This window comes from Apteryx mantelli, chromosome 14 (assembly GCF_036417845.1).
Source record: "Apteryx mantelli isolate bAptMan1 chromosome 14, bAptMan1.hap1, whole genome shotgun sequence".
Taxonomy (NCBI): domain Eukaryota; kingdom Metazoa; phylum Chordata; class Aves; order Apterygiformes; family Apterygidae; genus Apteryx; species Apteryx mantelli.
Window position 1 is genome coordinate 8,384,737 of NC_089991.1, and position 15,742 is coordinate 8,400,478.

Here is a 15,742-nt window from a genome sequence, read left to right on the forward strand (position 1 = left end):
TGAAGTCCTGGATTTTTTGTTTGTTTTTGAGTGTAGGCATTGTGAATGTTCACTTTTAATCCTATATCCAAAAACAATTATACATTTTTGATTTAATACAAACAAAAGCTCTTCCTTTCTCTGATACACTGGATTCTCTAGCATTTGTTTCCATATTAAAAGCATGCTGTCATAACCGCTCTTGTCGAGATCTCGTCAGTCTGAATTTAGGTGCCACACTTTTTGAATTGATGGACTGCTTGTTCTACTGTACCATGTATGATTCTCGTCCTTTCCTACTCCCTTCATGACGGATTATGATGTGGCTTTATATTGTGCCTTACTTGTACATCTAGAACTAAATGTTTTTCATTCCCCTTGAACTGTTCCAACCTAACCCTTCTGAAAGCAAATCAGAACTGATAAAAGCGTCCTGAAGAACGTTTGCGTAGATCCAATTTCAGTTTCTCTCAGTAGTAGTCATTTTGTATTTATATGGAAGACCAGTTTTTGAATGGCCTTGCAAAATCTGGGGGTGCTCATGGAGGGTGTTTTTAAGCCCTGAACCCCTTTTGCTAACACTTTCACTTCCGTGATTTATTGAACACATTTACTGATATTTGTTGAGTACTTTTTTTGGATGAGAGGGAGTTAGTTATAACTAAAGCTACGTTTAGGTGTGAATGGGCTGGATTTTCTTATCATACCAGTTTAAATCATTGTGATTTAATGAAGCCACATTGCTGTAAAGCTGATGTGAGAGTCAGGCTCAGATGTGTTCATTTCCTAATTCTTATGTATAGCAGACTTTTTTCATACTGAGAAAAGTGGGCCAGGAAAAGTTTTTTAAAAAAAAAAAAAAACTAAAATGGATGAAGGGTCTTTTAACTAACATAAAAGGAAGCAGATGCTTCTGAAATACAGTGGTGTCAGTTTGAATTTTGTTTGAAAAACAAGACGCCTACCCTAAAACAATTATCTGATACTTGCTTTCATTGATAAAACAGCTCATTCACAAAATGGAAAGAATGGATGTGCTTTTCTTTTCCATAAATCATTTAAACATAGCTATTTTTGTAAAGCTGCAAAAGGCTTTATCAGGAGAATTTCAAAGGGTTGTATACAAGTTGCCTTCAGCAGAAATAGCAAATGCAATTCTACTCCTCAAACTTGCTTGCTAGTCTTCCTGAAATTCTGTTGAGGCATAACCCAATTATGTAACATGAATGTTAGGATCTGTATTTGGCCTTGAGACCTGAATTTCGAGAATTCATCTAATCATGATTTTACTTTATTTTTAAGTTAGAGGCTTCAGTTGGAATCATCTAGTTAAGTGTGCTGCTAGATGTGGTCTTGGCTTATTGACACAGCCTTGCACAGAGCTGAAGTTTATTTTGTTTACCCCAGGGATCGTGTGAAGTACATTTCAAACAGTTACTGTTTTGGTGACTGCTTCTTGTAACTGTATTAAGGGCATTAGTATGTTGAGAAAACACCACTCTTGAATATCTCCCAATATAAATTGGGAATTCTTAAATGTCGTAAATGAAAGATGGCAATTCTAGGTTATATCTTCTTCACAGCATACAAAAATGTCTCTTTCTCTGATTTACATTTCACAATATGCCATGTTTTTCTCCCCCAATGCTTCTAGCATGATAAGGAGGTGTGTGTGCGCACTGAATTAATAATCCTCAGCCTTTTAGACATTCATGAACTTCCACAAGAGCAAATCCTGACTATGCATTTATTGTCTTTCTAATGAGCAGTGGAGCTAAAAGTGAAGCGAGAGTTATTTTAAGACACACAGTTTTTTCCAAAAATCCAAACTCTTTAGATAACATCAGTGATAGTTTTTCTTCATTTAAGAATATTTTATATTTAAGTACCTGAATTAACCCAAATTTGGATAAGTCAACTGGCTACAGTAAGAAAAACTTCTGGATTGGATTTGGGACTGACAAAAGCACCCTCCAGCCTGACAAAATATTCTGATTAAAAACAATCTAGTTTGAATCACCTATCCTAGAATATTTAATCTAAGCAAAACTTCTCATTGCTCAGTATTTGTGGTTGAGTGAACTCTAAGGCTGATGGCACGTGCAGACATAGGTGGTTGAAAGGCAAGGGAAAAAAAAAGCATTTTAAACAAAACATGGCATCCTGCTCTGCCTATGCTTGGGGTCATGATTGTAATGCTGTCCTTGATATTCTGTAATCACCTTCCAACTGGAGCTCAGAAAAAACTTATTGAAAGTCTTGTCTCTGTTAGAAAATAAATTTACCTTGTTAAAAGCATGATCTGTTAAGAGTTGCAATGTTTAATGTTGGTTAATAGTTGTGCAGTTCTTCTTTTTTCTTTTTTTTTTCTGAAAAGAGGCACAATTAAACTATTGACTTTGTTTACTCTGTCACCCTTGATCCCTAGCACTTCTATTCAGATACAAATTCATCAATGTATGCAACATCCTTTGTAATTTAAAATAAAAATTGTGGAGGAAAAAACGGTCTCAAATCGTTGTACGCGTGGAGTGATCTCGAATGGTGGGGCACTCTCGAACGCTTTGGTGTGGGGTCTGCATTCAGCAGGGCATAAGCTACTCTCGACTCGGGTTTCCTCCCAAAAACATTGGCCTAACACTGCGGGAAGCTTGGAGCACTCCCTTTCTGCGGAACGGGCACAGTAACACACTGTGGTGAAGTCAAGGCTTTCAGCGTCCCCGCTGCCGCGCTGCAGCTTCCCTTTGGAAAGGGCCACTGCTAGGGAAGAGATTTAAAACTCGCTTTTTTCTCCCAGTCAGTGCTCGTAGTAATGGCGAACTTGCAGAGCCGCTGGATGAGCATTTTATCACTAGAGCTTGGACTGAAAACCACCAGGTCCCTTCACAGACCTCCCGAAAACGGCCACCAAAGTGGTCTCCAACCCTGGCGCCTGTTACCCAGGTATAAATCGGGTTTGTGATGCAGCGTGATCCGAGGGCAGGAGTGCGAAAAGACATGGCAAAATGGGGGGCGTTTGCAGATAAAAGCCAAAGGATCCACACGTGCCCTCCCTTGTCCTCGCTGCAGGGCCACGGTGCTTCGTGTCATTCCCAGAAGCTCTTTGTACCAGGATCAGTGGACCGTAAAGTCGAGGCCTAAATAAATAAGTCTGCGGGGCCGGGGAGGGGATGGTGGGTGCCCTTGCGCCACCCCCGCCGCTTCGCTGGGGGAGAGGTGGGGAAGTGTCTTCGCTGCGGGGCTTCGCTTCCCTCTCGTCCTCTTTCTCCTCGCCGGGGAGCTGCTCTGGGGGCCCGACCCAGCTCAGTCCGATCGCGGAAAAGGAGTCGGCCCGGGGCGGACGGGGTTACTCGGTGTCGCCGTCGTGCCGCGGCCCCGGCCCGGCCCAGGCCCGCCGCCCCGGCAGGCGGCGCCCGCGCGGCCTCTCCTCCCAAGATGGCGGCGGCCGCCTCGGTGCCGCTGCGGGTCTGCAACCAGGAGATCGTCAGGTTCGACCTGGAGATCAAGGCGGCCGTGCAGGTAGCGCCGGGCGCCCGCCGGGGAGCCGCGGCGGCGCCCCCCTTCCCTTCCCCTCCCTTCCCCTCCGCTCCCCTCCGCTCCCCGCCGGGCCGGGCCGGGCCGGGCCCCGCTGACCGCGCCGTTGCCTTCCAGGACATCCGGGACTGCCCGGGGCCGCTGAGCGCCCTCACGGAGCTCAACGCCGCCGTGAAGGAGAAGTTCCAGCAGCTCCGCGGCCGCCTCCAGGTGAGGATCCCCGGCCCCCTCGGCCCCCCCGGCCCCTCCCGGCCTCTCAGCCCCCCCGAGGCGCCGCGGGCTGTTTGGGGGGCGCTTTGCAGCCCGCTAGGAAGAGCCGCAGGGGGTTGGGGAGCCCCCGCTGCGCGGTGAGGCTGTGGCAGTGCCAATTTACTGAATGAATTTTGGTGTCGGCTCCTTCCCCCGCCGAGGGGCGAACGGGGGACAACTTGCAGCTGGTGGCAGCTGTTGATCAGATTTCCCTATTTCTGCTTTCCGTCAAAGGAGCTTGAACAGATGGCGAAGGAGCAAGATAAAGAATCGGAGAAACAAGCCTTGCTCCAGGAAGTGGAAAACCATAAAAAGCAAATGCTCAGGTAGGTTGGGCAGCAGACGCTATTTACAGGTTCCTTCTGGGCAGCGAGGTAAGTTTAGAGGTACCTGACTTGTGCGCAGCATCTTTCAGATGCTATTTTGCAAGTGTGGGTCACTGGCACGAAGCCGCTTTGCCCAGGACCGTGAGAGCGGCTCAGTGACGGAAAGGGCAGGGCTTGGTTCTCCTCGTTCTCTCTCTCCTGTCCGTGCTGCTGGTTGTGGCCTGTTGAGTTGAATCCTCTTGGAGCAGTGCAGAAGGTTGAGTGTGTAAAGCGGTGGCTTGAGAGCCCGTTTTTTTTGACAGGTAACACAACATCCTTCATCCCCTTGCTCCATAAAAGATACACACAGGAGAAGTGACTGGAGCAAACGGTATCTGGTTATTCTGCGGTATAACGTAGAGATAGTTCATGCGTGTACATGGGGTGCTCAACTATGGCAGTTTCTTTGTGAAAAACCTTGTTTTGGCTTGCAAAGTGTTGCCATCGTGTTACGTACGACATTGTGCTCTTGTGCTTTCAGCAATCAGGCAGCTTGGAGAAAGGCAAATCTAGCATGCAAAATTGCTATTGACAACTCTGAGAAAGATCAGCTGCTGCAGGGAAGAGACACCTTAAGACAAAGGTACTAAACTGTTCCCCTTTATGACTTGATAACAGATTTAAACAGTAGATGTGGTATTAAAGGGAAAGATGTAATGTTTTTAAGTTATCTGATTGTATTTGGACAGATTTTCTTTTATGAGTGCATTTAGCTTTTGTGTAGATTTTAAACTGTTAAGGGTTGTAATAATTGTAGGGTTTTGGGGTGTTGGCCCATCTGTGCAGAAAAGGGGATAAGATAGCCTTCATAGTGTTCCTGACAGCTTTTTATATTAAATCCAGTCAGATTCATAAACAGGTAACAGATCATTTTTCAGTCCGTTTTCGCATGCAGAACTGGATTAAGTTTATATAACTTGTGTATTGAAAAGTTGGCTTGTTGTGAAGCAGCAGAAATCCAAGATAACAAAGTGGTATCAATGCTTTTGCGCCACTTTATGAAGCTGTATAGTCAAGGATTAATAACTAGTGAAATATGAGCCTCCATGAGACTCTGAGCCACTGCCTAGCAGTTGTTCTGGCTCATGACTTTACCATTTTGTGATTCTTAGCATTTAGTGACAATAATGAATCCATACCTTAATCTTAGTTTCTCATGCAGTAATAAAACCTGGTTCTATCTTTTGTACATTGGCAAAGATGTGTGGTGCCAAGCTCTATTCTTAGCTCCCTGTCAGCAGCACTTTTCTGCAGTACCCAGAGACAATTTTATCCCTTCTTCCTTTATTTTTCCCTTCCTCTTTCAGAAAGACTACAAAGGAGAGTCTGGCAGAAAGTGCAAGTAACATCACGGAGAGTCTGATGGGCATCAGCAGGATGATGTCCCAGCAAGTCCAGCAGAGTGAGGAGACTGTGCAAACCCTAGGTACAGGTGTAATTTGGGTGTTTGGTTATGGATTGGATGATTGAAGTGTTTTTCACTAGTTCTGTTAGGATGGGCAGAGGCAAACCATCAAGGTGTGGAGCACAGTGGAAAGCTGTATTGCTAATTCTGAACTTACTAGGGTGTCAATTAAAGGACTGTCCAGCAGAACTCCTCCAACGCTTGGATAGAAACAGAAAATAATAATGGCACATTGCCTGGAGCTGTTTGCTGGACTGTCTTTCTGTTTCATGATGTGTCTTCTCAGCTCTGAAGTAAACAAGAGGGGGCATGAAGAAGAGCTCTTGTTTTAGTTTCACATAAAAGTATAAAAGCAATGTGACTTCATGCAATGTGAAGAGCGTGTTTGCTGTTACTCTGTGCTCTTGTCCTGGCAGGCATGTGGCAATAGAAAAGACAATAAAAGCATAGGTACAAGTTCTCACATAGAGGAAACTTAGTATGGATGGAAGACTGTTTCTACCCAGTCTCCAGCTGGGATGACTAAGAGATGGGGAGATCAAGTGACTTGAACCTAAGGTCGCTTGCTCTGTCAGCAGTGCATCGGGGACTGTGAAACCAAGATTTTGCCCCGTTCTTTGGCTTAGACTCCTAAGACAATAAATCAAGTGGCCTGTCAGAACTAGTGATTCATGAACCATTTAGAAGTTAGATCTGTGTTGCTTGGGCCTCTTACTAGCTGTGCTTTTGGGCAGAAGAGAAAATAGTTTAAAGACTAGGATAAATAATGCAGCTTCTTCCCTGTGTTCTCTACCCCCCCCCGCCCCCACCATCTGAGGATGGCAGCTGGGCACAGTTTGTTCATGCAGAAGTAGCATGTTTCTTCTCCCATTAAAAAAGACAGTTTGGCAGTCACTTTGTCACCCTGTTTCTAGCTGAACAGCACTTGGAGTTTATCAAGGAAAGAACTATCAAAAGTCATTTACGAAACCCAGCTGTGGATTCTAAGTCCATAGTTAGATTGTCCTTTTATAGAGCAAGTCCTTTCTCAGGATGCAGTGAATATATACAGCTGTGAAGCAGGGAAGCTCTACTTTATCATTAACAATGGGAAAAAAATAGGTTTTCTATTTTTGGAAATATTTAAATATTCAAAATAAAAATCTCTCTTTAAGATGAAATTTCACGGTTTGCAAAAACTTTATGTAAGTATTTCTACTATCCTTGTCTTTGTGAACAAGACAACGTACTTGGGGCTTGGCCTTTCTTTAGTCATTCAGTTCAGTAGAGAGTGATATGTCTGCATTCATTCCAGTTCAGGATATGCGTTCTGTAATGCAAAGCAAAGGGGACTCCTGGGGTTTTGCTTTTTGTCATTTAGTAATATGAAAGAAGGAAGGCTGGGAATTTTTGTTTTGTTGGGGGGGAAGAGGGGCTGGGTGTTGTTTTGGGTTTTTTTTAAGAAAACGAAGTTGGCAGGGATCCATATTCCATGCTGCTGTTTTGGCATTTTCTCAGATTCTCTCTTTAGTTGACACCAGTTAATATGTTTTTCCGCTAGTTGATTTCATCTTGTTGACTTGGAAAAATGAAAAAGAACTATAAGTTGTACTTGTCAAAAATGTTAGCAGTAAAAAAAAACATTTAAATGGCTCAAACTGAACAGTTAAGGGGCTCATACTGTTCCTTGCTGCCTTCTCGCTCTCTGTAGAGCCCCCAAATCACGCTAATTTACAGCTCTGGCTTGGGGCGAGAGTTTCAGTTGTGGAATGAATATATTCAGATACTGACCTGCCTTGCTGCTGCTAAAACCGATGCTGGTTGTGATGGTGGTTTCTTTCCCTTAAATTAGTGGTTCTAGCTCTGTTCTTATTTCACTCAGCTTCTAAAGAGCTCTCAGGTAGCACTGACTTCATAAAAGATATGAACTAGATTTGATCAACTAACCTAAAAAAAGTAAAGATTTGGTAACAGGACATGGGAACGTTAATCCATTCAGTACTTTTGTTTTGCTTTGCATTTTTTTTCTTGGCACATCAGGACTACTGGGTGGTGAAAGAGTCTGCAAGAACACAGTCTGTATTTGTCTTACCCATAAGTCAGTCTGACTCCCAAGGATCTCACTGGCGCTATCTGCATTGACAAATATTGTGTGCTTCTTTCATTTGTTGGGTATTTTTGAAGTGCAGCCAGCTGAAATATTTTTTTCCTCATTTCAGCCAATTCTTCACGAACCATCCTGGAAGCAAATGAAGAATTTAAGTCTATGTCTGGGACAATCCAGTTGGGAAGAAAGCTAATAACAAAGTACAACCGCAGAGAACTGACAGACAAGCTTCTCATCTTTCTCGCCCTTGCCTTATTCCTGGCCACTGTGCTCTATATTTTGAAGAAAAGACTCTTTCCATTTTTGTAAAATCCCAAAGCTCTTGCTGAACTATTATGAAATATCAGGAAGAGATGGTGTAATAATGGTAAGGCTTACTGTAAAAGGGATGTGGTGATAGCTGAAAGAGCGTTAGAGCAGGTATGACTTTATACTGTCTAAATGGAGTATGGGACCTGCCTAAGAAGAACTTAGGTGAGCACAAGTTGGGGAGGAGCAGTTAGATCAAGGTGCAGAAAGAAGAAATGCCCATCTGCTGCCGGTTTGGGGAACTGGACCAACACCTGATAAACTAGGCACTCAGAGGTGCCAGTCTTAACTTTTTGCCTTTCTTCCATTATGCCATGAAGTGAACTTCTGCCCTTGGCTTGGACTAGAAGTTGCATTGACATCTGTGTGTAACTGTGAGGTGCTGAGAACTAGAGGAAGGATGGGAGAGAAACTCATGTACATTCCACTAATAAACTATTTATTGTATCTACATAAACTGAGTTTTGTTTAAAAAAAATTACAGTGGGCTGAGAGAGCCTGAATAACTCCTGTAAGTTCTATTTAACACTTGTAACAGTGGCTGCTTATGGAATGGTTTTTCTGAGACTGTAGCAGACACATAGTCTGGCTCTGTTCAGGCCTGGCCTTGGAGGGCTCTGAGCAAAGAAAAAATGGAAACCTCATTTGTTACTATTAATTCATGCAATATACTTATGCAAATTACACTATCAATCTGTTAAAACCTTTAGTCTTCTTTGGTGCTTTTTTTATAAAATTCCACTTAGCACTTCGTATTTGCAAAATACTGACCAGTTGCACATTTGAAGTCTTTTCTTATTTATACAGTTGGCCTTTTTGCAGTTAGCAAAATCTTTTGCAATGATTGCTTTGCTTACCTTTTGTGCTCTAGTAATGAGTGCCTGTTTGCTTTAACAGCCTAAATAGTAACATGCCACACTCAGGTAGCACCTTGCAAGTACCAAAAATGGACCGCAGTGTTATTAAAACTGATGTTGCCTTCTCCTAGGGAAATTGTTTTGTTGCTTCTTCAGAGTCGACTGGTAAAGTTGACATTCCGTTTATGAAATTCTCACAGATTGGTTAAAAATATTCTTAATTAGTAATGAGAAGTCATTTTTTTAAAGGCATTCCTAAACAGATCCAAAGAAATATGTCATCAAGTAAACAACAATATTTAAATTTATGTGGAATTTGAGGCTAAATTTTCGGTGTAGTTTAGGTTCCCACTAGCATATTTGGAGAGAAGAGATGACACTGCCTCCAGTGGGTTATCTCATCCTTGTAATACTCATTTACCAGATCTTGGCCGTGGGCACAATTTACCGTTTTGCCAGCTGCCGCTACAAGCAGAAGCTTGGTTAAATAAATAAAATGGCAGCAGACCGTAATAACCCAAACCAGTGCATGGGGCAGTTGAAGTGGTGATTCGGTAACTGTGTACCTAAACAATAAAGTTGGAATTTTTAATCTAGCTCCAAAAATCAAGGAAGACTGAAGAGTTGAAGTGTCTGTGCCATTCCTCCTGGCGTAGCTTAAAGGGAATAGGAGACCTTCCAGCAGGGCTGTTACGTCCCGTAGAGGGCAGCAGTGCATACGTGTCCTTAGCTTTTTCTTGCTCTGGAAGTCCTGTAATATCCTGATTAGAGAGAATGGACGTGGCTTTTTCTGTGTCGCTTATTCATGGCATTTGAGTGCAGCCTTCCTCCTTGACTCTCCTGAGATGTGGAATTAGACAGAGATTGAAATAAATCGAGAATGTGCCTCTTACGTTGTTGAATAAAAGAGGAATTACTCTCTTTAAGAAAAGATGTTGCGGAAAGTTGACACGTTTGTGCTTTCTAATAATTAACAGAAGCCTCGCTCCAAGATACTCGCTTCAGGAGCAGTTTTCCGAGGAGGAGACTGCTGACAAAGGAAAGGGGTATATTGCGTGAGCGAGGGCTGCCCCGGGTCGGTGTCGCGCTGCCCCGTGTTGCCTACGTCGGGGCTGGCTCCTGCCCTCGCTGGAGCCGTCTCCCCTGCGTGCCGTTTCCCAAAGCAGCTCCGGAAACGTCTGCCTGCTGCTGAGCCCCAGCACGATCGCTGCCAGCTGCCTGGCTAGGATGCACGGCTGCTCCGCACAGCGGTGTAAAACGTACAAGGCAATGATTAGATGTGTGGCTTGCTGTGTCCCAGTCTGGGAAAGTACAGCTTTAAATACAAATAATGTTTAGAACATAAAGTTTTTTTAGCTTATAAATATATTTCAAATGAATCACTGTGCAGCAGTTCCCGATTTCCAGTTCGCAGCGCAGTGCTGTTTTATGCAACTTCAGAGCAGTCGATAACATTTGCTTTTGTGGACGACTCTTTCCAGGCCAGCCGTAGCAGCCTTGGTTTATTTATTCAGCCAGCTTCGAGGAAAACAGGCTTGTCTTCTTGAAATGCGGAACCTGCAGGTGGTCAAACACTAGCTGGGTCAATATTTCATCCCTCACACAGAGGCAGTATAAAAATAGGCCTCTGCTAATCTCCGAGATACTGGAACGCTAAGCAGATGATACAGCTACGCTGTAAGCAGTGATGCGGTACAACCGCCTGCAGGAAGTTTCACTTGCTTTATCTTTGCTACATGCTCCTTTCAGAACATAGACGAACCCTAAAAACAGAAGAAGCCTTATCGTAATGGTATGAATTTCAGTAAATTTTGTTTTAAAGGAATGGTCTTTCTGAATGGGGATTGCAATGTAGCAATTTGGGGAAGAAAAGATCTTTTGCCGAATGTCTTTTTTTTTTTTTGCTCTGTTCTCATCTTGTTACTGAAATTTTAGCTTGCAGACCTTGACTGGCTGGAAACTCCAAGAACAAAAAATAACTGCCGAGGACCTTCCCTGCGATGTTCATTTTCTGTCACATCAGGATTTCATTAAAAAAAAACCAAACCCCCTCTTTTGTAAACATAACTACCTTCTCCGCATAAACTGACTTTAAATTTACAGTCCTTAGAGGCAGGGAAAATAAGTGAAAAAAGGCTGAGAACAAGTGGACCTTTGGGGAGAGAGGAAGAGCAGGAACCTTCCCCAGACCCCAGCAGGTCCTTTTGCAGCACCTGGTCCTAGAGCTGCTCCCTTCTACAGGTGGTGCAAATTCACCCAGAGCCCCGTGGCCTGCAGACCTGAACACAAATAACCAGCAGAGGCAGCGAGACGAAGGTTATTTCCTCCTGGGGGTGAAACAGGTGATTTGGTGGGGCCTTGGCCAGGCACACAGCTGCACCTGGGGAAGGTGCAGGAGGTAGCTGGGCTCAGATGGCCTCATGGGCTCTGGCCTGGTGTCAGCTACCTGCAGACCTAGCTCTCGTCTCGAAGGTAGGTGTCTGTGTCTGGCTGAGCGGGAGCAGTGCTGCAGGGAGGGGGTCGTACCTGCCTTTTTGTGTCTGATACTGGGGGTGTTTGTTTGCATTTTCTGCCTTCTGGGCGGGTGCAGCTGTCTGGGCAGCCCGGTGGTGCTGGTGACCATCTCTGAGGGTGAAAGGGGGGGTTGAACTGCGCAGGACAGTGTATCTCAGCCTCTCGCTGTACCCCTGAGTTTTGTGATGTGAAAGGTAGAAACAACGATGTATTTGAAAGAGAGTAGCATTTTCTAAGGCGCTTCACCCTATGGGTCTGCTCTGACAAGTGCAGCAAAACCTATCAGAGAAAGTAAGGAGAAGGTGGCCTCCACCTGTTGCACGCCTGGGCTCGGGCATGAGCCGGCGCTGAGGCACACCAGAAACGGGAGGTGTTTGGGGAGCTTTAACATAAGAAAGAAGGGGGCTGTGGAGACATATTCAGTGCCGGGCCACTGAGGAGGGTTGTTGTCTCTTCTTAAGATACAGTTTCTGAGCACGGGCACCTCAACTCCGTTTCAGCCCTATTTTAGATGCTTAAACCCTCCATTAGCTTTGGTGCTTTGATGAGCTGGTGCTTGGGCATGTTACCAGCATATAAAGGCGTCTATATGCAATATTACTACTTATGTGCAAGCAAAAGCAGGACAGGAGCACCTGAACCACTGCCGGGGCTCTTGCTCTTCCCCGCGCCCCAGGTGTCAGAGGCAGGTACTGTACATTGAAAGTGGAATTTGATGTTGGGAAACAGTTGCAGGAAAAAAGGTCTTTTTCCTTCAAGGAATAATGCTTCTTTAAAAACAGCAGCAAGCAACTACTATAATCTAGAAAGGAACCAAAATCTCCCTGTCCTGGAGTTCAGGGGCTGAGACAGGCAGCTGGTGGCAATCAAATGAGTGTGTGCTAACGAATTCACGCTCGTCAGCGGAGCTGCAGTAGCTGCCTGCACACGCTCCCGGCCATCCCCATGGCAAGAGCCGCTTAAGCCGCTTGAAGGAGTGAAGGTGTTTTGGGACAGGTTAGGGATGAGGATGGGGCCGGATAGGATGGCTCCGCAGATTTAAGAGTAACTTATTACGAAGTTTGCTGGTTTGTGAGAATTCGTTTCAGATGGTCTCTATGGATTCCAACCTACTGAGATAATTTTTTCTTTCTGAACACCTGTGGGAAGGGGGGGCCGGATGCAGGTTAACCCTTTGGTCAGCAGGAGCCGGACGGTGCTGTCAGATGCTTAGTTTTGTTGCCAGCACGTGGTGGTTCGGAGATGGCTAAGAAGACGCGATCCTGGCCTGTAAGGAGCCTCTGATCGCACCGCGTAGACTGAGAGCGGGGGGCAAAAACTTGGAGTCTCCACTGCAGTTTCAAAACATACAAGGCTAATTACAGAAATTCTTAAAATTTTGCCCAGGCTTTTTGGAGGGGATGAGCAGAGGACAGCGAAGTAAACGCCTCCGTGGTTCTTCGCGAGCCGAGCGTGGCTGTGGCTAAGCCACCACCGAGCAGGCGCAACGCTGTAAGCGCTTGCTGGCCCGAAACGCCGGCGTTGTGCCGCCGCTCCGCACGAGGGCTGCCGGGGAAAGCTGCCTCATCCCCCCGCTGATCACAGATACTTGGAAAGAGGCTATTTCCGTTCAGTGGAAATGTCCGAGCAGCTTTTCTCCTTGCTGCCGTGGGTTTGCATCTCGTGTCGGGGGGCACCAGCAGCCGCGGGTACCGTGCGCCTGGGGCGGCGCAGTGCCTGGACACCTCCTCTGCAGGTCCCTGGGAGGTTCAACGTTGGGGCAACGGTCTAAGCCCTGCCTTGGTGTGTGTTTTCGAGTAAGGTCACCTTGTAGGGCTGCAATTAAATGTGAACCTGAAGAAATGCAAGTGGTTTTAATGCTCAGCATAATGGGACTGAAGAGACTTATTTTACTTGATTTGTAATTATTTGACACTGGTTGTAGTGTTGGCAGGTATGGAAGTGTTGCAGGAAGATTCCCTGTAGGAAAATAAATGAGGAGTGTGGTTTTCCTCCTCTTTTTTTTTCCTCTTCTTTCTGAGAATCGAGGGGAAATGAAGCGCGTATTTCAACTTCTCCTTTGGAAATGCTTTCCACATAACTGGCCCTACCAAAATGGAAGGGTGAATTCATAGCTCGGAAGCTTCTAAAAATGTCTCCACCAAACGCGTGCGGCTGCTATCGCATGCCAAGCAGTCCCGAGTGAGCCAGGCTGGGACGCTGGGGCTGAGAATAGCTGGGGCCATGTGCACGCCGGTCTGCAAGGATGTAGGGCCCTTCCGGAAGCGGGGGGAGAAAGTCAGCCTAACGTATTGCTTTGCCTCCGTATTTGTAATGGTGTGATCCCACCAGAATGGGGATCTTACGGAAATATTTTAGTGAGATGTGGAGTCTTTATGGTTCTGTAGTGCTGTGACGCGCACCCAGCCCTTCGTACGGTTTGTGCCCCTTTGCTTCGTGCCCGTCCCTCAAAGGTGAGATAGCATCTGCTGCTTGTTCGGGGACCTGTTGTGTACTGTGACCAAATATGCTCCAGCACTGCCAAACCAACGTGGCAGCTGCAGCATGGGCAGGTCGTGATGCCCGTTGGTATAAACGTCAACCAGCCCCTAACGATTTCCCTTCGATTGCTGAAGGATCGAGACGATTCTTTCTTGGAGGGTAGTTGCTGAGGAATAAAACCTTGCTTCGAAACTCGACGCTTTTAACGGGACTGGGAGTTTGCTGTGATGCCCGTGCTCAGTTTCCCCAATATCCCTGGTCCACTTCTGCGTCTGCTGTGTCTCGGTGAAGCAAAGTGGGACTTGCGTGCTTGCCCGGGTACCTTCCCCCAAACCTGAGTGGTTTTGCCTGTAGTTAGGGTTCTGCTGGATTGCAAGGGAAAACTGAACATCTGAATCAAGTCTGGTTCCTGTTGCAGTCCCTTCCTGGTATATTAGGAGCTCTTCCACCCTGACCAAAATGGAAACAAAAAACTGCATTTTTTTTTTTTCCTCTTCCCAAAATTTTCAGGCAGGGTTTTCTGGGGAGTTTTTCTGGGCTTTCTCCCATGCCTGAAGGACCTCTCCTTCTGCCCCTTCACCTGGGACATCCCTCCAGGTCTGGGGTTATACCTTGCTATTTACTTTATGCATATGGTGTATGTATCATGATATTTTGCATATATAACCTCACGCCTGATTATGATCTGTGCATACAAGGGTAGAAAACAATGTAGAACATCAGTGAAAAAACTCTTCTGTGAAGAAGACCCTTGGTGGTGAAAATGAAAAAAATTAACATAGATAAAAATACATGCAGACCAACTGACAAATATGACATTAAAGATAGAATTGCTTTTAACAGATGAGCAACTTTTTAAACTTCAAATTCCCATATATGTCTGGCAGGTACCAAAAGCTAAGGGAATAAAGAATTTATTTTATTATTTTTTTATTTACAGTTGTATTTTATGATGAGTACATTCAGTGCTCGTTTGTGCTATGAAGTATGTTTTTTCTTTACGTTAGTTGAGGAACATGTCCAACTTAAAAAGAGGTGGCAAGAGTCTGCTCACATGCTTTGAATTTTAGTATAACTTCAGGTTTTCTCTTCTAACGCAGCGGTTCATGTTAACATGGAATATGTCTCAAGCATGCAAATTTTACGGTCAGTTTATTAAGGAATAATGCCTTTCAGTTGGTGAAATGTAATCTTTGCAAGATTTGATGGCTGTGGTGTGCGTCACAGATCTATAAACAAACAAGTGGGTTAACGTACCCTACAACTTTGTCAGGTAGTGGAGCCTGATCTTTTATGTTTTTTCCCTATGTACTGCATTGCTCAATGCTTGGAAGAGGAAAAATTGCATTTAAAGCACAAATGCCTCCAAAACCAAATTTCAAATGACCTTTTTTAGATTTATCTTGTTTGACTAGTGTAGCTGGCTGCTGCAGTGTGGGAGCAGCATCGCGTTGGCTTCGTAGCTGCCCGATGCGCTGTGGCTGTCCAGGCTCCTGTCCGATATTCCCGGCACAAGGCAACGGACACCCCGGGCAGCCCGAGGCCGGACGCCAAGCTCCCTGGAGTGCTCACCTCTCCCTGGCCTTGTGGGGACCCGAGCGCCAGGGACGGATTCGTCCTGCTGCATTTCGCCCTTCGGATGGTTAAAGCCCGTCTCGGCTGTCATGCCTTAGCGTGATGGGAGAAAACGGTGCCGCGTCGGGAGGGGAAGATCCCCAAGCTGCCGATTGAGTCCGGGGGACCCGGGCTCTGGCAAGCTGGTGTCCCCCCAGCTGTGCGGACCCGCTGTCCCGGCTCATCAGCTAATTGCAACCAGGATTTCCCTAACTGGTTATTGCTCCTTCTGCTGTCTCCTTCCCACTGCACCCCTGGGCTTTTCAGCCATATAAATACGTCCAGGGCTTTTGTGTCGCTTCACGGCTATGTAAAGCCGTTGCGTGGACTTGCGTAAGGGCGTAATGCA

The 15,742-nt window shown here is 45.6% G+C and overlaps 1 protein-coding gene across 2 annotated transcripts; it reads left to right on the forward strand.

Moving 5' to 3' along the window:
- Positions 1-3,403: 3,403 nt before the first annotated feature.
- On the forward strand, positions 3,404-8,384 carry BNIP1 (BCL2 interacting protein 1). 2 transcript variants are annotated; one of them, XM_067304909.1, is made up of 6 exons: positions 3,404-3,498; positions 3,631-3,723; positions 3,997-4,088; positions 4,609-4,710; positions 5,435-5,553; positions 7,731-8,384. In XM_067304909.1, exons 1-6 carry the CDS (start codon positions 3,415-3,417, stop codon positions 7,925-7,927), a joined length of 687 nt encoding a protein of 228 aa, XP_067161010.1. In that variant the 5' UTR covers positions 3,404-3,414; the 3' UTR covers positions 7,928-8,384. The 2 variants fall into 2 exon arrangements, with proteins under 2 accessions (XP_067161010.1, XP_067161011.1); XM_067304910.1 differs by lacking the exon at positions 4,609-4,710.
- The last annotated feature ends 7,358 nt before the right edge of the window (positions 8,385-15,742 follow it).